This window comes from Delphinapterus leucas, chromosome 5 (assembly GCF_059928025.1).
Source record: "Delphinapterus leucas isolate spDelLeu-1000000601 "Yukka" chromosome 5, BTC_Dleu_Yukka2, whole genome shotgun sequence".
In the NCBI taxonomy this organism is placed as follows: domain Eukaryota; kingdom Metazoa; phylum Chordata; class Mammalia; order Artiodactyla; family Monodontidae; genus Delphinapterus; species Delphinapterus leucas.
In genome coordinates, this window is record NC_143133.1 from 111,205,115 (window position 1) to 111,228,734 (window position 23,620).

At 39.2% G+C, this 23,620-nt stretch overlaps 1 protein-coding gene across 1 annotated transcript in view; it reads left to right on the plus strand.

The window, feature by feature from the left end:
* Nucleotides 1-23,620, plus strand: part of TTC29 (tetratricopeptide repeat domain 29) — a 171,848-nt gene that overhangs the window by 134,037 nt on the left and 14,191 nt on the right. Inside the window, exon 8 of the mRNA XM_030764032.2 lies at nt 14,916-15,039. Coding sequence (XP_030619892.1) covers nt 14,916-15,039 — 124 coding nt within the window. The remainder of the gene's footprint in view (nt 1-14,915; nt 15,040-23,620) is intronic.

Here is a 23,620-nt window from a genome sequence, read left to right on the forward strand (position 1 = left end):
TTTGGTCTGGTAGGTTTTTACCTTGCTACTTCAACTGCTGTGTACTTCTCTATCTTCTCATTTTGTTTAACTTATTGTGTTTGGGGTCTCCTTTTTTCAGGATGCAGGTTTGTAGTTCCCATTGTATTTGATGTCTGCCCCCAGCAGGTGAGGTTGGTTCAGTGGCTTGTGTAGGCTTCCTGGTGGAGGGGACTGGTGCCTCTGCTCTGGTGGGTGGGACTGGATCTTGTCTTTTTGGTGGGCAGGGCCGAGTCCGTTGGTGTGTTTTGGAGTGTTTCTGAACTTAGTATGATTTTAGGCAGCCTCTCTGCTAATGGGTGGGGTTGTGTTCCTATCTTGCTAGTTGTTTGGCATGAGGTATCTAGCACTGGAGCTTGCTGGCCATTGGGTGGAGCTGGATCTTAGTGTTGAGATTGAGATCTCTGGGAGAGCTCTCACCAATTGATATTATGTGGAGCCAGGAAGTGTCTGGTGGTCCAATGTGTGGACTCGGCTCTCCCTCCTCATAAGCTCAGGCCTGACACGTGGCCGGAGCACCAAGACCCTTTCAGCCACATGACTCAGAAGAAAAGGAAGGAAAAAAAGGAAGAAAAAAGTAATAAATAAATATAATAAGAAATTTAAAAAATATAAAATTTTAAAAATTAAAAATTTTTAAAAATTTTAAATTTTTTTAAAAAAGAAGAGAGGAACCAAACCAATGAACAAATCCACCAATAATAACAAGCACTAAAAAGTAAACCAAGATAAACATACAAATCAGAAACAAATCAGTCACAGACAGCAAGCCGTAGTCTACAGTTGCTCCCCAAATCCACCACCTCATTTTTGGGAACATTCATTGTCTCTGCAGGTATTCCACATATGCAGCGTTCATCAAGTTGATGGTGGGAATTTAATCTGCTGCTCCTAAGGGTACATGGAGAAATTTCCCTTTCTCTTTGTTCACACAGCTCTTGGGATTCAGCCTCGGTTTTGGCCCCGCCTCTGTGTGTAGGTCATCTTCAGGCGTCTGTTCCCCACCCAGACAGGTGGGGGTTAAAGCAGTGGCTGATTAGGGCTCTCTTGCTCTCTCAGGCTGGGGAGAGGGAGGGGTACTGTAGTCATAATTGGAATGCAGGGCTAGCCTCCAGTGGCAGAGGCCAAAGTGACATTGCAACAGCCTGTGGTGTGCCATATGTTCTCCCAGGGAAGTTGTGCCTGGATTTCAGGACTCTGGCAGTGGCAGTCTGCACAGGCTCCTGGGCGGGGGGGGGGTAGTAACCTGTGCTTGCACACAGGATTCTTCGTGGCAGTGGCAGCAGCGTTAGCATTTCATGACCATCTCTGGGGTCCAGGCTGATAGCCGCAGCTCACACCCATCTCTGGAGCTTGCTTAGGCAGTGCTCTGCCTTCTGTGGGCACACAGGGAAGGAATCCCCTCTCCTCATGCACCCCGAAACAATGATCTCTTGCCTCTTTGGCAGGTCCAGACTTTTTACCTGACTCCTTCCCAGCTAGTTGTGATACACTAGCCCCCTTCAGGCTGTCTTCACACAGCCAACCAACCCCAGTCCACTTCCTGTGGTCTGACCTCCGAAGTCTGAGCCTCAGCTTCCAGCCTCCACCTGCCCTGGCTGGTGAGGAGACAAGCGTCTCAGACTGGTGAGTGCTGGTCAGCACCAATCCTCTGTGTGGGAATTTCTGCTTTGACCTCTGCACCCCTGTGCTGCGCTCTCCTCCATGGCTCCGAAGCTTGCCCCCGCCATTCACACCCTGTCTCTGCCAGTGTAGCGGCTCCCTAGTGTGTGGAAACTTTTCCTCCTTCACAGCTGCCTCCCAGAGGTGCAAGTCAGTTCCTATTCTTTTGTCTCTGTTTTTTCTTTTTTCTTTTGCCCTACCCAAGTAAGTGGGGATTTACTTGACTTTTGGGAAGTCTGAGGTCTTCTGCCAGTGTTCAGTAGGTGTCCTGTAGGAGTTGTTCCACATGTAGGTGTATTTTTGATGTATTTGTGGGGAGGAAGGTGATCTCCACATCTTACTCCTCCACCATCTTGAAGGTCCCCCTAAGTATTTTATTTTTTGATGTGACTTTAAAAGGGATTTTTTTTTACTTTAACTTTCTGATATTTCATTGTTATTGTAAAGAAATGCAACAGATTTCTGTATGTTGATCTTGTATCCTGCTACCTTTCTGAAATTGTTCATCAGTTCTAGTAGTTTTTATGTGGAGTCTTTAGGGTTTTCTACATAGAGTAACATGTTATCTGCATATATTGACAATTTTACCTCTTCCCTTCCAATTTGAATACTTTTAATTTCTTTTTCTTGTCTGATTGTTGTGGCTGGGATTTCTAATTGTATTTTGAACAGAAGTGGTGAGAGTGGGCATTCTTGTCTTGTTCCAGATTTTAGCAGTAAGGCTTTCAGCTTTTTATTGTTGAGTATTATGTTGGCTGTGGGTTTGTCATAAATAGCTTTTATTAGGTTGAGATATGTTCCCTCTATACCCACTTTGGTAAGACTTTTTATCATGAATGGATGTTGAATTTTATCAAATGCTTTCTGCATCTATTGAGGTGATCATGTGGTTTTTGTCTTTTTTTTTGGTTGATATGGTGTATCATATTGATTGATTTGCATATGTTAAACAATCCTGTGACCATGGGAGGAATCCACCTTGATCATGATGTTTGACCTTTTTTATGTGCTGTTGGATTTGGTTTGCTAATATTTTTTAAGAATTTTTGCACCTTATTCATCAAAGATATTGACCTGTAATTTTCTTTTTTGGTAGTGTCTTTATCTGGTTTTGGTATCAGGCTTCATAGAATGACTTTGGGAGTGTCCCCTCCTTCCAGTATTTTGGAAGAGATTGAGAAGAATTGGTATGAGTTCTTTGTATGTTTGGGTAGAATTCCCCAGTGAAGCCATCTGGTCCTGGACTTTTGTTTGCAGGGAGTTTGTTTCATTTTGTTTTACAGATTCTATTTCACTTCTAGTGATCAGTCTGTTCAAAATATCTATTTCTTCTTGATTCAGTTTTGGTGGGCTGTATGCTTCTAGAAACCTGTTCATTTTTTCTAGGTTGTCAAATTTGTTGGCATATAATTGTTCATAGTATTCTTTTACGTTTTTTTGTATTTCTGTGGTATCAGTTGTTATTTCACCTCTTTCATTCTTATTTTGTTTATTTGGGTCCTCTCTGCAGGACTGGAGCACTCTCACTGTGAGAGGAGCCACTGAGTATTCCTCCACAGGAGCTTCCCACCAGGAAGTGTGCTCTGTGGTGTTGCCTGTCATCCGCTGTGTGGGTTCACAAAGTACGCTGTTTTGGACACTGCCCTCAGCAACGCCTCAACTGTGGAATGCAGGCAGTCAACCTTGGTGTCCCTCAGGCACTGTGTTCACAAAGCCACCAGCACAGATTTGTAGTCACAGATCCACTGAAGTCACGTACCAGGACCACAGCAGTCATACACCTGGACATGCCATGGGACCTATGGAAGCAGCCCAGACCCTTGCCCTGTCTCCATGTGTGTGCACCCACAAAGCCCACATCTTCTAACTCTCGATCTGCCCCAGACACGGGAGCACATGTAATCTACTTGGGTGACCCACAGGCACTGAGTTTATAAAGCCAGCGGTGGCAGCAGTGGCATAAATCCACAGATCACACAACCACAAGGAGAGGACTCAGATTTCAGCCCTGCTTCCATAGTGGCATGGCCCGTGGGGATTGGCTCTGATTTCAGCCCAGCCTCCATGTGTGGGCAACCTGCTTGCATGCTCCCAGAGCTCATAGAGGTGGAGCCACACCAGCTGTGAGCCCTCCAAGAATGAGGCTCCTATAGCGTGGGCTCTGCCCCTCCCTTCATGTGCCTGTTAACAGTGGTATTTCACTTTTATGGAGGGCCCAGGCTCCTTCTGCATACATCCCCCCCCAGTTGCAGCCTGTCCCACACTCTATCCCCTTCAGGCTGTCTCTGTGAAGCCAACCCCAGTCCTCTCCCTGGGTCTGTCTTCTGAAGCCTGAGTTTCAGCACCCAGCCCCTGTGCACACCAGCAAATGTACATATTGGGCTGGGGAGTGCAGTGAGGTGACACGGACTATCTGTGTAGGTCTCTCTGTTCTGCCTGCTGCAAGCTGGTTGCTGCACTCTTCTCTGAACCTCTGAAGTTCCCTTCCTGTCCCAGCTGATCTTCTCACCCATGAAGGAGGCTTCCCAGGGTGAGGGAACCTTCCCTCTTTCACAGCTCCCTCCCAGGGTCACAGGTCCTGTCACAATTCCTATTTTTCTCTTTTTTTTCTTTCATCCTGCATGGTTACATGGTGATCTTTCTTGCAATTTTGACTGTCCGAGATCTTGTGCCAGCATTCAGTAGGTATTCTGTCAGAATTTTTCCACATGTAGAAGTATTTTTGGTGTATTTGTGGGAGGAGGTGAGCTCCACGTCCTTCTATTCCACCATGTTGATTGGAGCCCTTCGGATCCAGCTATGATATATGATATATCGTGAAGCAGGGTATGTTTCTGGTAGGAATGGGGACGATTATATTCCAACACTGTCAACAATCTAGCAACCTGCCTTGGGGCAAACATATAATGGGCAAGAAAATGTATCCCCATCTCACTTTTATACCAAATGAAGTGAATTCCACTTGTAAGAATTCCCATCTACTAAAATACCAATGAAGTCATCAATGATTTGTATGGTAGGCATGGGTTCTTAATTGTACACTGTTATGTAATGCACAAAAGAGTACAGGAAAAGCTTCCTCTGAGGTCATAAGGAAATAGTGTCCCAAGACCACCGCAGGATTTCCAATCCAAATCTGCCATTTTGCTGCACTGTTGCTGTATTTGGAGGAGCACTCAGGGGAGTGTAAACCTCAGCATATTCTTTCACCATTTGTGCACGATAACTCAGAAACATATGTTTCAAAAACAAAAATTCTATATACATGTAGGCAACAGCACCCTAGATATCTGATAAGCCTTATTAAATTGAGTCCACTAATTACTAGAAGTATTTTGATATACATTTTGTGGTCATTTTTAGAATATTTCACTTCAAGAGCTTGGTGTTCTTTGACACATGCACACACACACAAATGCACGCACACACACATATATCCCTTTCATCATCCTAAACTGTCCCCAGATTAGCAGTAACATGCAAGAAATGGAGCACAACCAAAATAGAGGAAATTATTGTTGTGGTGACTGAAAAATAAATCAAGCTGCATATGAAGCTTAGCATCACCTCTAAATCTCTCTCTCCTACCCTGTGCAATTGCACAAGTTTCACTAATGGGAGCCTATCTCTATAAACATATTTTATCTCTTTAAAGGAAATGGAAGAGGATAGCCATGTCTAGGATAAGTGTGTGTTTAAGGCCATCAGCAGAGCATGCATGAAAGGTGAATAAGCTGTAATGCTGGAAGCTTCTAAAATGGCTATAAGAATTTATACTAAGCCTTCAATTGAAAAACATGCCACATTCCCTCAAGACTCAGGACTTGGTAATACAGTTGCCCATTTGGTAAGGCTAGGCTCAGCCCTGGCATTAGGGTTATTGATGAAGGTTTCAATAGTGAGCAGGGTTTTTTATTTTTGCTATTGGTCTGAATTATATTAATTGCACAAGGGTTTAAGTAGCATAACAGAAAAATAAGGATTTACAATGTCTTTTCCCCTCCTACTTGGAATACTGGTGAAAAAAAAAAGTTGGTATTCTAAAATGAGAAAAATTGCCTATGACACAGCTATAAAAGCCAGAATTATGGTCCATAAAACAAAGAGATAGTGAGTTGAGAAATTACCAACTAAATATTATTATTACATAGATAAACAATTTGAGTAAATACAGAGGGAAAAATCCTTATTTTCCTTATGGCATTTTTTTTTGCCTCATTTACTGAAATCCTACAACTCTCCAAATAATCAGAATGACTTTTAAAAAGAATCTAGGGGGAAAATCACAAAACTGAGAGTCATTCAAGACATACTGGTCACAACTAGCCCATCTCTGGGTTTATTCCTTACCAACTGTTAAATTTTCTTGCAAACTCGGGTTAAATTATTTCCTAGAAAATTTTCCACAGTGGAGATCTTTAAATCAATCAGTACAAAGTTTCAAGTGTGAAAATTACCCTTTCTGTTATAGCTGAAAATTAATTTCTTCTTGCTTGAGAGAAATGACATGCCCTAGTAATTTTCATATATTCTTTAAAATGGAGCATCCAGGCTTCGATGTGAAATTTCCTAAAACTGACCCCCCAAAATACATCAAAACATTTCTATTAATTCATGAAATTACAAATAGCTTTTTACATTTTCTCCTGTCACTGATTCCATTTGCCTTATTACTTTCATACATGGCCCACAAACTTGGTGGCACAATCAACAAACCCCTCAGTGGCTGTTTCATCTCTGCTCTATTTGATTTCTTCTCTCTGAGTAAATGATTAAGTTTTCATGCATTGGTTCAACCAAAATCTATGTTCACTCAACCACATCCTTTATTGATTACTTCTACTGCAAACAGTAGGCCAAGTGTGATATACATAATTGGACAGTTGTCAGGGGATGTGGGTGTTAACAGTCCTGTTTTCCCAGTTGGAAACTGGAATCACCTTGATACACAAATATTCTGCACTGTTTCATTCTCATTCTTTGGACCGAGGAGTCCTGTTCCTCAGAATATATGTTTTTAACTCTCTAAGGTCTGGTTGAATGAATTTAATGATTATACCATATAATATGCTGTTCAAGTTGCACCTGTGCACTGCATATAGAAAACTGGAATTAATATTTGTCTAACATTTTAACCTTGTCCTTTAACTTATACAAATAATGTGTAGCTTTTCTGTAAGAAAATATTTGATTCCTCCCCTTCCAAAGAAAGACTGGTTTCTAAATCTATTGCTAACTTTTAAATTTGGAAATCCTTTAAGCAGCATATAATGTTTATATTTCAGATGCTATATTAACAACTTTCCTGGCTACAGCACTGTACATTCACTGAGTGGGGCATATAATTTATAATAGGAAGCCTTTTTCTCTAGCATTATTTGTTAGAACAAGTTCCAGATAATTCTGGATGTTTTGGAGATCTGTTGCTCCTTTGTGAGAAAAACAACTTGACTCACCCAGCGATAGTTATTTATTTATTTATGCTGTTGTGTTTCTTGTTCACTGAACTCGTTTTTTTGTTTGTGTATGTTGTGATTTAACAATCCTCAGCCAGCCAAACCTAATCCAAAATGTTCTTCCATCAAAGATAGATCAGCTTTTATAACACATATATATGGAATCTAAAAAAAACCCAAAATGGTTCCGATGAACCTAGGGGCAGGACAGGAATAAAGACGCAGACGTAGAGAATGGACTTGAGGACATGGGGAGAGGGAAGGGTAAGCTGGGACGAAGTGAGAGTGGCATTGACATATATACACTACCAAAGGCAAAATAGATAGCTAGTGGGATGCAGCTGCATCGGGAGAGGCCACAGCAGTGAGAGGCCCGCGTACCGCAAAAAAAAACAAAAAAAAAACACGCAAGCAGTATTCACAACTTTGGGAATATAAAATTCCATTCCATTTCTGATATGTAGAGCATTCTTTTACCAATAAGAAAGGAAAAAAGAATGCATTGACAGTACTTGATACTCAAGTAAACAAAAAGTGTTAGTTCTTTGACTGTGTCCCCTAGAAAATAGACATCAAGGCTTTATGTGCCTGTCTTGCAGAATGTGTGTTTAATTCGTTGCATAATGGAAGACTTTCAAACAGTAATGCTTAGCTAAATTGACTTTTCTATCAGCTGGTGGCAGATAATACCAAGTAGAGAGCTATGGATATGATAGCTTTTTATTTCACTGAGAGGTAATAGTAATAACTAGCTGTCATTTATTGAATTGTTACTATGTGCCAGGTTATATATATATGTAGTTTTTCATTTCACAATAACTTATGGCCATTTTTAAAATGAGGAAACAAATAAAAAAAAAAATGAGGAAACAAGCTGAGAAAGAGTGCAGATGTCATCAAACTTATTCGTCTAAGAGGCCAAACTGGGATTCAAGCTTAGATCTTTCTAATATCCACCATAGCACACATAGTGATTTTAAAGCAATTTAATTTATTTTCACAAACATACCACAGCTTATCTATGAAAATAAATGTTGTTCTCATCAAATCTTGGGAGATTATGCAACGTTATACCTCTAATCCTGCCACTACCTGCTTAAAATCAAACTCTTTTGAAATACTTTCTGAGCTGTCGCATATCCTTTTGAATAGCTCCTATAGCCACACATCACTGATTGAGAGGTGGGCTTGATCTTTGAAAACAGCCAAAAGGATCTAGAGACACGTTTAGAAAACACAGAAAATAATCTCTCTGGGTAATCCCATTTTTAGAACAAAATACATTAAATTACTTGTGAACGCTTTATACCGCTACACTATAAAAGGGTTTCCCAGAATGCCATCATTCTCATCATTAGATGACATCACTTGGAGGGAACTGTCTTCCTTTGCATGCCTTGTATGTCTGGACAATTGGAAATATGGATGTGAAGTACAGGGGGAAATCAGGGCTAGAAATATAGATGTGCCAGGCATGTACATATAGGAATTAGAACATACTGTAGCAGTATATGAAATTGCCCACAGAAGCATTTAATGGAGGGGAGAAAAAGGCCTTGGACAGAACCCTGCAAACAGCCAACTTTGGGTAAACAGAGACCTCAGTGTCAGTAAGATACTGAGAAAATGAGAGATATAGGAAAAATGAGAGAATAAGAGACTGGCTGGGAGTGCTAGGCACTAGACAGGGAGAAACATTTGGAGAAAGATGGATGGTTAACAGCAGTGACCCCCAACCCATGCTGAAGGCCTGAGTAAGGGTGGAAGAGGAAGAAAGATGGAATGGAGCAATAGAGCCTGTGACTCTCTAAGCACACTAAACCTTTTATGCAGTTCAAAGATATCTCCCACAATGCATATTACAGTTATTAAAATTTCTATTGATGCTTTGAGATCCCCATTGTATTCACTAGATCTGGCTCCATATCCTTTTGGCTCCCTTTTAAGACCAAATTTACCCCACAAACACTAGACCTGCTCTTGCGAAGATATTCAAATGAATGTGCTCCAGGTTTCAAAGCACTACAGACAGTTCATAGTATTTATCACAGTTAATCCCACATATGAATGTATAAATTAATCTCTCCAAACAGTGAAACTGTTTAGTGGCAGGAACCATATTCCCCAGTCATGAGAACATTCTAGGGTGTTTGATAGTCTCTCAAAGATGTTCCCAAAATAAAAAGATGTTCTTTTTTTTTTTTCTTTTTTTTTTTGCGGTACACGGGCCTCTCACTGCTGTGGCCTCTCCCGCTGCAGAGCACAGGCTCCGGACGCGCAGGCTCCGCGTCCATGGCCCACGGGCCCAGCCGCTCCGCGGCATGTGGAACCCTCCCGGACCGGGGCACGAACCCGTGTCCCCTGCATCGGCAGGCGGACTCCCAACCACTGCGCCACCAGGGAAGCCCTAAAAAGATGTTCTTGATGTTACAGAAATATCCAGGATACAGGAGTTTGCAGTCATGGTCTCCAAATATCCAATGACAGGTTCTCCAATGACTTACCTGGAAGCTTAACTTTTATGTGTACTACATAAGTGTTTCCCTTCTCAAATTTTCAACTGTTTCTTTATTCAGAAATATATGAAGGCCTAATACATGCCAAGCACTCTGCTAGAACCTGTATGTCTTTCTAAGCATTTTGCCACTTGTATAGGTGATTTTAGTGATACCTGAGATTTCACCACTGAGGGACACTTGCAAGGACAAACTACCATTCAGCTTTTATAAACTTTTTTTTTTCATCTTAATGACAGCACTGTTATTTTGTTGTAATTCCTTCCAGTATTTTTCCCCAGTGTTTATTATTTATTAGATATTTGCAAACATATTTAGTAAAATTTGAGTCATGATTTTTAACTGAACATATCTTAAGATTTTTATTTGCAGGTGGATGAATTTCTTCAGAAAAAAATATTTTAGGCCACTAACCACTGCGTTGTTAGAATCAATTTACATAACCATTCTTTGACACCTATTTTGATTCCACTTGTTTGCAGACTAATGCAGTGGTGAATATCATTCCCCTTCTATTTAAAACAACATCCATTAGGACAGATTTCCACATGTCTGATCGCAGAGCCCAATGATACAAAAATTTATAATAGCTCCTCAGGTGTGTTAACTGATACTTTCCAATTCATTATTATTATTTATTATTATTATTATTCCCATTTGCTGGTTTACCAGATGCTTCCAGAGATATACAAGAATGCCAGTTTCATTACACTGTTGCCAGCACTAGGTATTTCCACTAAATACATTTTAATGTTAGTTTAATAGGCAAAAGGGACCTGCTGCCTGTTTTCACTTCCATTCCTTTGTGGAACAGTCAGGTGGAACGTTCCAGTCCCCTGGAGAGGGCAGAGGCATCACATCTCCAAGGAGACCTCCCCCATAGCCTCTGCTCCCCTCCCCAGCTCCTGCAGGAAGCTGCCCCTGGCCTCTCGCCGTTGGAACAGGCTTCCTGTCCGTGAATCAGTCCCAGCGTCACGCATGTGCCTTTGTCACGGCGCGTTTGTTCCACGGTCCGCTTCGTCACAAGGCTGCCTATGCCCTTTCTCTGTCCTTGCCAGAGACCCAGCTCTGGGGATAGAAACTTTTTAAAGGTTTTATCCTTTTAAATAACCATACAATTCAGCCCTCTTTTTTTGACATTTAAAGACTAATTTTATTAAGTGCTTAGTATAGATCAAAGACTGTGGACTAATGATATGCAGTTTTTCCTCAGAGCTGCTGTGTTTATTTCCATACAGGTTATAGAATAATAGCACTTAGACAAAATATTTCATTTCAGTCAGTGTTTCACGGCAGTTTGACATTTTTTCCAAGTTAAATATGAGTTCTAATCTTAGATAATTCTTCCTTGGTTATAAGCATAATTTTCCAACTCATTTTATTTGATTTCGTAAAACAGCCAAACAAATTTAATTTTCCCAATAGTGAAACATATGAAAATGCTAACATATGCACCCCATTCATGGGATTATTTTATGAAAATTCTAAATGTATGAAAATGTTTTTGCATGAACTTATTTATTCCGTATACTGACCATTTCTGGTGTGACAAATCTCAAGTTCTTACCACTAAAAACCAAATATTACCTTTTATCTTACTTCTTATTGCTTTTCCAACTATTTATTGCATATGGTAATGCTCATTGATTATTGATTATAGATATTCTTGGAAAAAATGATTCTGTGGTGAGTTCTAGTTGCTCAGAGATTTGGGTGAATGTTAACTTTTCCTATTTTAACTGCAACCAGGAAGATGAGGGCCATTTCACAAATAAGTGTGTAAGGTTAGAACTGTTAATATTTTGATGCCCAGCATACAAACAGAACAGTGTTGAATATTTGATTGCTTTATGGCTATACACATATGACATAAACACAAACAAAAAATTAGGTAATTTTTGCATAAAATTAAATTGAGTCAGTACAGATAGAAATTTATTAGAACTATAAAGTAATTAGACCAGTTTTAGAGTTGTTCAATCTCATATGTCCTAGTCATATCATGTATACACATATAAATTTAATGTGAATTTTAAACTTCCTAGCAAATTTTAATCAAAAATTTACTAACCAATTAACTAACCTAATCCATTATACTGAACGAGTGGCTTTATTTTCACATTTCACCGAATCTAACTTTTTTTTATTGGACTACACACCCTACATACCCAAGGAAGAAAAATATTCTAACTAAACTGTGACATAATATTTTCCTATTGCTTAGAATTTTGATCTTATACTTAATAAAAGAGCTATTTTAGACTCACACATAGGTATTTTTTACGACTCTTGAGAATTCATGTAAAAAGAAAATATAGACAAAGTAAGTTTATTATACTCCTTAAACATCTTTCCATTCAAAGTCCAATTTTTCTGAATCACTTTTAACTCAGAATTGACACTATCTTTTTTTCCTCATCCATATTATCTTTTGTGTCATCAAGAACGTTGGTGCTATGTAGCCTTTCTTAAAATAGTGCCCCAGTACCCCCTCCAGTATCTCTTCCAAGTCATGGACACTCAGTCTTCCAATCTTGAAGCCAGCACTTTCTTATCTTCCAGAATTTCAGTGAAAGGTTTTTAGAAAACAACCAGTCCTCATATTTCTCTCTGAAATTATCCTTTAATAGTTGTTGACAGAAAGATCAAGGCATTGCGATTGCAAGTCATAACCAGAAACATGGACAAATCCAGCAACAGCTATGACTTGACTGCTCTCTGTCTGACAGAGATTATAAGATGCCACCTGTTCCAAGGGATCCTGATTTCAGAAATGTTAAAATATGGGAAAGTAGGTGTTTTAGAATCAGTGAAGTATGTATTAGAGTTGCTAAATTTTTCTATAGTTGCAATAATTTAAAAATTTGTAGCAAAGCTTCTCCGTATGCCATATTTGACACCATCCTATCTGGAGCTCCTATGAGTAGATCCTTGCCCTATAAACATAAAGAAATGCCCATGCAAGAATCAGCTTAATTGTAAAACAACCTCTTCCTTTCAGAATTTCATCTTGTGATTTATTAAGGGTCGTGGCACAGATGCTTACTGGGAACTGCTGACCTATGAAAGCAAAGAGAGGGAGGTAGTTCTAGGGACTCAGACATGTTCAGGAGTAAGAGTTTTCCCTTTATTATGCTCCATTGAAGAACACAATTACGGGGGTTTTTGTTATTTTAAAATCTCTAAATTCTGGATTTTGTCACTTTAATAAAACAATTTCAAAAGTTCTGACATGATTTAATAGTGGAATTGCATATCATCTTAGATTCACCATTCTTTTTTAGGGATTGACCAAAAAAAAAAATCCAGACATTCAACAGATACTGAATTTCTTCAGCATGCTTAATTTGGAGGCATTATCTTGAAATCGCTTCTTGCTTTGTCTGTAACGTTTTAATTCTTTGTGGCTCAGAATCAGCAGTCCTTGAATCAGCAGTCAAATGTCCCTTGAGCAGGACTTTGGCTTCAACTACCTCTGCAAAATGCAGTCACAGCTTATGATACCTTGGATGGAGCTGTTTTCAGAAATTACTGTTTGTCTCTTTGGTTGCTCAAGGATTTTTCACCTTGGTTCTTAATCTTGTAGGCCCCCAAGTGTTCTTCACATAGGACATCACTACAACTGGCTCCTAGAAGAAAAGAGCCCGTCTCTTTAGACTGGCTTTCAAATAATTAGCTCCTTTAGAGAAATTTTTAGACTCTTTCCACTTCTTATTTTACTGTTTAGCTCTTACTCATATGAAACTAAGATTTGTGTATCTTTGGGGTAGCATTCAGATCATGAGGAACTAATGAGTATTTGGGACTCAGATTTGTAAAATGAGAGCAAAATTCAAATAATAGAAGTTTCTGAATATAATTCATTGAAATCTTTAAAATGATGTGGCTCTCTTATTTTTTTTGGCCGATGCTCCCCACGTATTATTTATTTGTTTGTTCAATATTCTAGATACAAGTACTTTATTATTTTCTCTTCCAGTTTTATTGAGATGTTATTGACATACAGCACTAATTTTACAGTATAATGATGTACAGTATAATGATCTGACTGACCCCTCTATTCTTTATGAAAGAAAAAACAATAGCCAAACTTGTTTTAGTCATTCTGGGTTATTTGAGCTGTGCTAACAGTCGCCAAAATCTCAGTGACGTATGACAATAAAGTCTTATTTCTTGTTTATGTAAATTCTTGCCATTTGCCAGATTCTTGTGTGAGGAACCAGGCTCCTTCCATCTTCAGGCTTTATCTTTCCTTCCTTGAATCCTGGTTAGGAGATTTCAGAATCCTCTGTTTTCATCATATTTGTTCTAATACCTCCAGAAGGTATTATATGAATCGCGTATGACTCCCCTCAAAGAACTGGTTTCATTTGCAAAGGAATGTGGAAATTTTCAACCTTTTTAGAGGTTTTATTTTTTCAAAAAAAATAACAGCTTTACTGAGATATAATCCATACACCATACATTTCTCCTTTTAAAGTCTACAATTCAGTAGTTCTTAGTATGCTCACAGAGTTGTGCAGCCATCGCCACTATTTAATTTCAGATAATTTTCTTCACTTCAAAAAGAAACCCACACCCATTAGCAGCCACTCCCAAATTCCCCACCCGCACCCCCATGGCCTCTGGTAACTACTAACCTACTTCCTGTTTCTATAGATCTGCCTGTTCTGGACATTTCATGTAGATGGAATCATACAATATGTGGGGTTTTTTGTGTAACTGGCGTCTTTCACTTCACATATCTTCAAGGTTTATCCATGTCGTAGTATGTATCACTACTGCATTCCTTTTTGTGGCTGAATAATGTTCCACTGTACGAATACAGCACATTTTGCTTCCCAGTCAATTGATAGACATTTGGGTTGTTTCCACTTCTTAGCTATTATTATAGCATTGATATGAACATTCATGTCCAAGTGTTTGTGTTTTCATTTCTCTTGGGTATATACATAGGAGTGGAATTCTTGGGTCATATGGTAACTGTATATTATACTTTTTGAAGAACTGACAAGTTGTTTTTCCAAGCAGCTGCACTATTTTACAATCCTACCAGCAATGCATAAGAGTTTAAAGGCTTAAGTTCTAACTCACTGTATACTCCGTCAAAGACGAGCCACATATTTTTAAAATATACACTTTACATTTCATTATCCTGATAACTGTCTTACACTTTCTAAAGCAAAGACACAAAACAATCTTCTCTTTACTGTGATATTAAATGAGATGACACTCCAGTAGTTCCTTATTTTATTTTTTCTAGCCAAGGACAGATGGCAGAAGCAGTGAAATACTTGAAAAAAATTGTGAAAATTGCAAGAAAAAATTTTCAAAGCCTAGATTTTGTGAGAGCAAGTACAATGCTTGGAGACATCTACAACGAAAAAGTGAGTATAATGTGTTTCTTGCTTATACGGGAGAAATTTGCAGAATTTTAAACTTCTGTTTTTATTTGATCCTCACCTTTGCATAGCATGTTGTACAGAATGGCCCCAGGACTGCAGGACTTAGTCAATGCACAAGGCAGTGACTGGGAAGAGAAATGCCTCTTACTTCTTCCTCTTCTAGGACCTGACCGCCACCTTAGCCCAGTCACCACAATCTGCTAACGCTGATTCCTATCTTCACATCCAAGTCAGAGTCAAGTGATTTGGGATTTGAAGAGCAATTAAAATATGTCAATTCAAAGAAACTTCATTATAACAGTTGGTTCTTATCTGCTGGCACTAACATTCACCTCTCTTGCTACAAATTCTTGTTTTATTAATCCAGCTGCGATGCCTCCATTAAGTCCCTCAAGTGAAGAATGGACAATCCCAAGAGTAATTCTGAAGGAAATATGGAAATCTAGCAACAGGTTGGCAATGTGAAAGAAAAGCGAAAGAAGAGGAAAAAGTCTAAAAGTATCTCATTCAGGGGCTATTACTCGTGAAACGCATTCATCGTAATGGACTTCTGGTTTATTTTCTCCTGACTTTATCTTTTATTACGCAGATTCTCCTTTAGAAGCAGTATGAAAAAGGCTTGTTTCTCCAGTTATAATTGCAGCTTTGATCACGAGTAGGATCTATCATTTTTGAGGGCAGTGACATTCTCACGCTGTGTTGATACACCTTGTCTGAATCTTTTTGAGAGACTGTGTATATAGTAATGAAAAGCACTAACTCTGAGACCATACTGGAGTAAAAGCCCAGTTTTTTCCCTAATAAGATCTGTGACCTGAGACAAGCTACTTACCTTCTAAACACTTCAATTTTCTCACCTCATAAGGCTGCTGTGAATGTTGACTTAATATATGGAAGGCACTTAGAACAGTACTTGGCAGGGGAAGCAAGTGCCATCTATATAAAGCGGTACAGCCATTCTTAATCTCCATATCCTTATGTGATACCACACAATTCCCCTTTTCCCGAGGCTCAGAGGGTTTGAGTAACCTACGCCAGGTCTCCAAGCTTCCAGGCGGCAGTGGTATTCAAACTCATACCCTGAACCACTATAGTCCTTTATTTGCCATATAATTGATTTTGATTATTTCAGAATTATTTAGGCTTTTTTAAAATTTAATTTTATTTGTTTTTTTATACAGCAGATTCTTATTAGTCATCAATTTTATACACATCAGTGTTTACATGTCAATCCCAATCACCCAATTCAGCACACCACCATCCCCAGCCCCCCCAGGCTTTCCCCTCTTGGTGTCCATACGTTTGTTCTCTACATCTGTGTCTCAACTTCTGCCCTGCAAACCAGTTCATCTGTACCATTTTTCTAGGTTCCACATACATGCATTAATATACAATATTTGTTTTTATCTTTCTGACTTACTTCACTCTGTCTGTAGATCCATTTATGTCTCAACAAATGACTCAATTTCGTTCCTTTTTATGGCTGAGTAATATTCCATTTTATATATGTACCACATCTTCTTTATCCATTTGTCTGTTGATGGGCATTTAGGTTGCTTCCATGACCTGGCTATTGTAAATAGTGCTGCAATGAACATTGGAGTGCATGTGTCTTTTTGAATTATGGTTTTCTCTGGGTATATGCCCAGTAGTGGGATTGCTGGATCATATGGTAATTCTATTTTTAATTTTTTAAGGAACCTCCATACTGTTCTCCATGGTGGCTGTATCAATTTACATTCCCACCAACAGTGCAAGAGGGTTCCCTTTTCTCCACACCCTCTCCAGCATTTGTTGTTTGTAGATTTTCTGATGATGCCTGTTCTAACTGGTGTGAGGTGATACCTCACTGTAGTTTTGATTTGCATTCCGCTAATAATTAGTGATGTTGAGCAGCTTTTCATGTGCTTCTTGGCCATCTGTATGTCTTCTTTGGAGAAATGTCTGTTTAGGTCTTCTGCCCATTTTTGGATTGGGTTGTTTGTTTCTTTAATATTGAGCTGCATGTGCTGTTTATATATTTTAGAGATTAATCCTTTGTCCGTTGATTCATTTGCAAATATTTTCTCCCATTCTGAGGGTTGCCTTTTCGTCTTGTTTATAGTTTCCTCTGCTGTGCAAAAGCTTTGAAGTTTCATTAGGTCCCACTTGTTTATTTTTGTTTTTATTTCCATTACTCTAGCAGGTGGATCAAAAAAGATCTTGCTGTGATTTATGTCAAAGAGTGTTCTTCCTATGTTTTCCTCTAAGAGTTTTATAGAGTCCAGTCTTACATTTAGGTCTCGACTCCATTAAAAGTTTATTTTTGTGTATGGTGTTAGGGAGAGTCCTAATTTCATTCCCTAACATGTAGCTGTCTAGTTTTCCCAGCACCACTTATTGAAGAGACTGTCTTTTCTCCATTGTGTATCCTTGCCTCCTTTGTCATAGATTAGTTGACCATAGGTGCGTGGGTTTATCTCTGGGCTTTCTATCTTGTTCCATTGATCTATGTTTCTGTTTTTGTGCCAGTACCATATTGTCTTGATTACTGTAGCTTTGCAGTGTAGTCTGAAGTCAGGGAGTCTGATTCCTCCAGCTCTGTTTTTTTCCCTCAAGACTGCTTTGGATATTCGGGGTCTTTTGTGTCTCCATACATATTTTAAGACTTTTTGTTCTAGTTCTGTAAAAAATGCCATTTTTAATTTGATAGGGATTGCATTGAATCTGTAGATTGCTTTGGGTAGTATAGTCATTTTCACAATATTGATTCTTCCAATCCAAGAATATGGTATATCTCTCCATCTGTTGGTATCATCTTTAATTTCTTTCTCATACTTTTCTGCATACAGGTCTTTTGTCTCCCTAGGTAGGTTTATTCCTAGGTATTTTATACTTTTGGTTGCAATGGTAAATGGGAGTGTTTCCTTAATTTCTCTTTCAGATTTTTCATCATTAGTGTATAGGAATGCAAGAGGTTTCTGTGCATTAATTTTGTATCTTGCAACTTTACCAAACTCATTGATTAGCTCTAGTAGTTTTCTGATGGCATCTTTAGGATTCTCTATGTACAGTAGCATGTCATCTGCAAACAGTGACAGTTTTACTTCTTCTTTTCCAATTTGTATTCCTTTTATTTCTTTTTCTTCTCTGATTGCTGTGGCTAGGACTTCCAAAACTATGTTGAATAACAGTGATGAGAGTGGATATCCTTGTCTTGTTCCTGATCTTAGAGGAAATGCTTTCAGTTTTTCACCATTGAGAATGATGTTTGCTGTGGATTTGTCATATGTGGCCTTTAATAGGTTGAGGTAAGTTCACTCTATGCCTACTTTCTGGAGGGTTTTTTATCATAAATGGGTGTTGAACTTTGTCAAAAGCTTTTTCTGCATCTATTGAGATGATCATATGGTTTCTATTCTTCAATTTGTTAATATGGTGTATCACATTGATTGATTTGCATATATTGAAGCATCTTTGCATCCCTGGGATAAATCCCACCTGATCATGGTGTATGTTCCTTTTAATGAGTTGTTGGGTTCTGTTTGCTAGTATTTTGTTGAGGAGTTTTGCATCTATATTCATCAGTGATATTGGTCTGTAATTTTCTTTTTTTGTAGTATCTTTGGTTTTGGTATCAGGGTGATGGTGACCTCCTAGAATGAGTTCGGGAGTGTTCCTTCCTCTGCAATTTTTTGGAAGGTTTTGAGAAGGATGGGTGTTAGCTCTTCTCTAAATGTTTCATAGAATTCACCTGTGAAGCCATCTGGTCCTGGACTTTTGTTTGTTGGAAGAATTTTAATCACAGTTTCAATTTCAGTGCTCGTGATTGGTCTGTTCATATTTTCTATTTCTTCCTGGTTCAGCCTTGGAAGGTCATACCTTTCTAAGAATTTGTCCATTTCTTCCAGTTTGTCCATTTTGTTGGCATAGAGTTGCTTGTAGTAGTCTCTTAGGATGCTCTGTATCTCTGTGGCGTCTGTTGTAACTTCTCCTTTTTCATTTTTAATTTTATTGATTTGAGTCCTCTCCTTCTTTTTCTTGATGTGTCTGGCTAATGGTTTATCAATTTTGTTTATCTTCTTAAAGAACCAGCTTTTAGTTTTATTGATCTTTGCTATTGTTTTCTTTGTTTCTATTTCATTTATTTCTGCTCTGATCTTTATGATTTCTTTCCTTCTGCTAACTTTTGGTTTTGTTTGTTCTTCTTTCTGTAGTTCCTTTAGGTGTAAGGTTAGATTGTTTATTTGAAATTTTTCTTGTTTCTTGAGGTAGGTTTGTATAGCTATAAACTTCCCTCCTAGAACTGCTTTTCCTGCATCCCATAGGTTTTAGATCAACGTATTTTCATTGTCATTTGTCTCTAGGTATTTTTTGATTTCCTCTTTGATTTCTTCAGTGATCTCTTGGTTATTTAGTAACGTATTGTTTAGCCTCCGTGTGTTTGTGTTTTTTTACGTTTTTTTCCCTGTAATTCATTTCTAATCTCATAGCGTTGTGGTCAGAAAATATGCTTGATATGGTTTCAATTTTCTTAAATTTACTGAGGCTTGATTTGTGACCCAAGATGAGATCTATCCTGGAGAATGTTCCATGCGCACTTGAGAAGAAAGTGTAATCTGTTGTTTTTGGATGGAATGTTCTATAAATATCAGTTAAATCTTTCTGGTCTATTGTGTCATTTAAAGCTTCTGTTTCCTTATTTATTTTCATTTTGGATGATCTGTCCATTGGTGTAAGTGAGGTGTTGAAGTCCCCCACTATTATTGTTTCACTGTCGATTTCCTCTTTTATAGCTGTTAGCAGTTGCCTTATGTATTGAGGTGCTCCTATGTTGGGTGCATATATATTTATAATTTTTATATCTTCTTGGATTGATCCCTTGATCATTATGTAGTGTCCTTCCTTGTCTCTTATAACATTCTTTATTTTAAAGTCTATTTTATCTGATATGAGTATTGCTACTCCAGCTTTCTTTTTTTTTTTTTTTTTTAAAGAAGATGTTGGGGGTAGGAGTTTATTAATTTATTTATTTTGCTGTGTTGGGTCTTTGTTTCTATGCGAGGGCTTTCTCTAGTTATGGCAAGCGGGGTCCACTCTTCATCGCAGTGCGTGGGCCTCTCACTATCGTGGCCTCTCTTGTTGCGGGGCACAGGCTCCAGACGCACAGGCTCAGTAGTTGTGGCTCACGGGCCTAGTTGCTCCATGGCACGTGGGATCTTCCCAGACCAGGGCTCGAACCCGTGTCCCCTGCATTAACAGGCAGACTCTCAACCACTGCGCCACCAGGGAAGCCCTCCAGCTTTATTTTGATTTCCATTTGCATGGAATATCTTGTTCCATCCCCTCACTTTCAGTCTGTATGTGTCCCTAGGTCTGAAATGGGTCTCTTGTAGACAGCATATGTATGGGTCTTGTTTTTGTATCCATTCAGCAAGTCTGTGTCTTTTGCTTGGAGCATTTATTAAATTCACGTTTAAGGTAATTATCGATATGTATGTTCTTATGACCATTTTCTTAATTGTTTTGGGTTTGTTCTTGTAGGTCCTTTTCTTCTCTCGTGTCTCCCACTTAGAGAAGTTCCTTTAGCATTTGTTGTAGAGCTGCTCTGGTGGTGCTGAATTCTCTTAGGTTTTGCTTGTCTGTAAAGCTTTTGATTTCTCCAGCGAACCTGAATGAGATCCTTGCCAGGTAGAGTAATCTTGGTTGTAGGTTCTTCCCTTTCATCACTTTAAGTATATCAGGCCACTCCCTTCTGGCTTGTAGAGTGTCTGCTGAGAAATCAGCTGTTAACTTTATGGGAGTTCCCTCGTATGTTTTTTGTCATTTTTCCCTTGCTGCCTCCAATAATTTTTCTTTGTCTTACTTTTTGCCAATTTGATTACTATGTGTCTCGGCGTGTTTCTCCTTGGGTTTATTCTGTATGGGACTTGCTGCACCTCCTGGACTTGGGTGGCTATTTCCTTTCCCATGTTAGGGAAATTTTCAACTATAATTTCTTCAGCTATATTCTCTGGTCCTTTCTCTGTCTCTTCTCCTTCTGGGACCCCTATAATGTGAATGTTGTTGCGTTTAATGTTGTCCCAGAGGTCTCTTAGGCTGTCTCATTTCTTTTCATTCTTTTTTCTTTATTCTGTTCTGCAGCAGTGAATTCCACCATTCTGTCTTCCAGGTCACTTATCCATTCTTCTGCCTCAGTTATTCTGCTGTTGATTCCTTCTAGTGTAGTTTTCATTTCAGTTATTGTATTGTTCATCTCTGTTTGTTTGTTCTTTAATTCTTCTAGGTCTTTGTTAAACATTTCTTGCATCTTCTTGATCTTTGCCTCCATTCTTTTTCCGAGGTCCTGGATCATCTTCACTATCATTATTCTGAATTCTGTTTCTGGAAGTTTGCCTATCTCCACTTCATTTAGTCACTTTTCTGGGGTTTTATCTTGTTCCTTCATCTGGTACATAGCCCTCTGCCTTTTCATCTTGTCTATCTTTCTGTGAATGTGGCTTTTGTTCCACAGGCTGCAGGATTGTAGTTCTTCTTGCTTCTGCTGTCTGCCCTCTGGTGGATGAGGCTATCTAAGAGGCTTGTGTAAGTTTCCTGATGGGAATGACTGGTGGTGGGTAGAGCTGACTGTTGCTCTGGTGGGCAAAGCTCAGTAAAACTTTAATCCACTTGACTGTTGATTGGTGGGGCTGGGTTCCCTCCCTGTTGGTTGTTTGGCCTGAGGCAACCCAACACTGGAGGCTACCAGGCTCTTTGGTGGGGCTAATGAAAGCCTCTGGGAGGGCTCATGCCAGGGAGTACTTCCCAGAACTTCTGCTGCCAGTGTCCTTTTCCCCACGGTGAGCCACAGCCATGCCCCGCCTCTGCAGTAGACCCTCCAACACTAGCAGGTAGGTCTGGTTCAGTCTCCCCTGGGGTCACTGCTCCTTCCCCCTGGGTCCCAATGCACACACTACTTTGTGCATTCCCTCCAAGAGTGGAGTCTCTGTTTCCCCCAGTCCTGTTGAAGTCCTGCAATCAAATCCCACTAGGCTTCAAAGTCTGATTCTCTAGGAATTCCTCCTCCCGTTGCCAGAACCCCAGGTTGGGAAGCCTGACGTGGGCCTCAGAACCTTTACTCCAGTGGGTGGACTTCTGTGGTATAAGTGTTCTCCAGTCTGTGAGTCACCCACCCAGTAGTTATGGGATTTGATTTTACTGTGATTGTGCCCCTCCTACCATCTCATTGTTGCTTCTCCTTTGTCTTTGGATGTGAGGTATCTTTTTTGGTGAGTTCCATTGTCTTCCTGTTGATGATTGTCCCTATTTAGGCTTTTTTTTTTAAAGGAAATAAGAGCTTGAAATTAATTTGAATGAATAAAATTACTATCTTCAGTTCCTGCTATGGGAAGCATGCTTTCAAACAGGGCATCTCATCTCTTTTTACACCCCTCTCTCTTGCTCACCCAGGCTCATTGGCCTCCTCCCTCCCCTCCCCTCTCACTCACAATCAGAAACCCCCTTTTGTCTTGACTGTCACTCTCTTTCTTCTCTCTTCCTCCCTCATCCCGCTTGCTCTCTTCTCTCCTGCCCCTGTCTTTCTAGAACCGCTCTCTCCCTCTCGGTTGTCCTGTCCTTCTCCCCTGGTCTCCCCTGATTTGTTGTCCCTCTTTCTTTGTGCTCCCCCCAGTCTTTCACCCCCACATTTTTCTCTCTGCTGGTTGCTCCTTCTGCCACCCCCATCTCTGTGATCTGCCCTCTGCCTCTGGTGACTCCTGTCCTGTTGATTTTGTATTTCCTTTTGTTTGCTTTTCAGAATACAGTGGTTAAAAAAAAGAGAGAGACAAGGCTTATGCCCTTGTAAGGCTTACAGTCTAATGGGCAAGGTTATCCTATAGTGGCAGATTTGACATTTCTAGTAAATATATGAGTCCTACCTTTTAAAAGGACTGTTCTTCAAAAGTGAAGTGCAAAAAGCACAAATTGTTTTACCCTACCACCAAACAATATCCAGAACTCAGTTTTTTAGTATAATGTGGACATCAAGTATTAGCCTGTATTTTCCCAATTACAGAAAGCATAAGGAAGATAAAAACAATAAACATTTCTGAGGGGTAATATTTTTATACTTGCATTTTCTTAATTTTTTTTTAACAAGAGTTTGTATCTTAACAATATATATTTTATTCTCTGATTAGTAATTCTTGAAGAAGAGTTTAATATCTAAAGCTAGAGACATGAGTAATATCCAAAGGCTGTGTCAACTACCCAAAGTTAATTTTTTTTACCAGCTTATCCTTATTCTAGTATTCCAAGTATTCATGCTCTCTTCAAATATGCATGCCTTCAAATATATAAGTTGATTCATATACCTTCATGGTTGCTTACATCTTAATGTAATAAGTAGTCACTGATAAATAGTATAGTATTAAGAACATAATGCTATAATAATTTTATGACATCATAGGCTTCAAGAGAAAGCTTTATTTGATACTAAACTTATTAACATTGCATTCGGTTTTTGTGCATTACTGTGATTCTTTGCTGGTGTTTTCTCAAGTCGGAAAATCTACTGATGACTTCTCAGGCTGACTCTGAGTTGTTA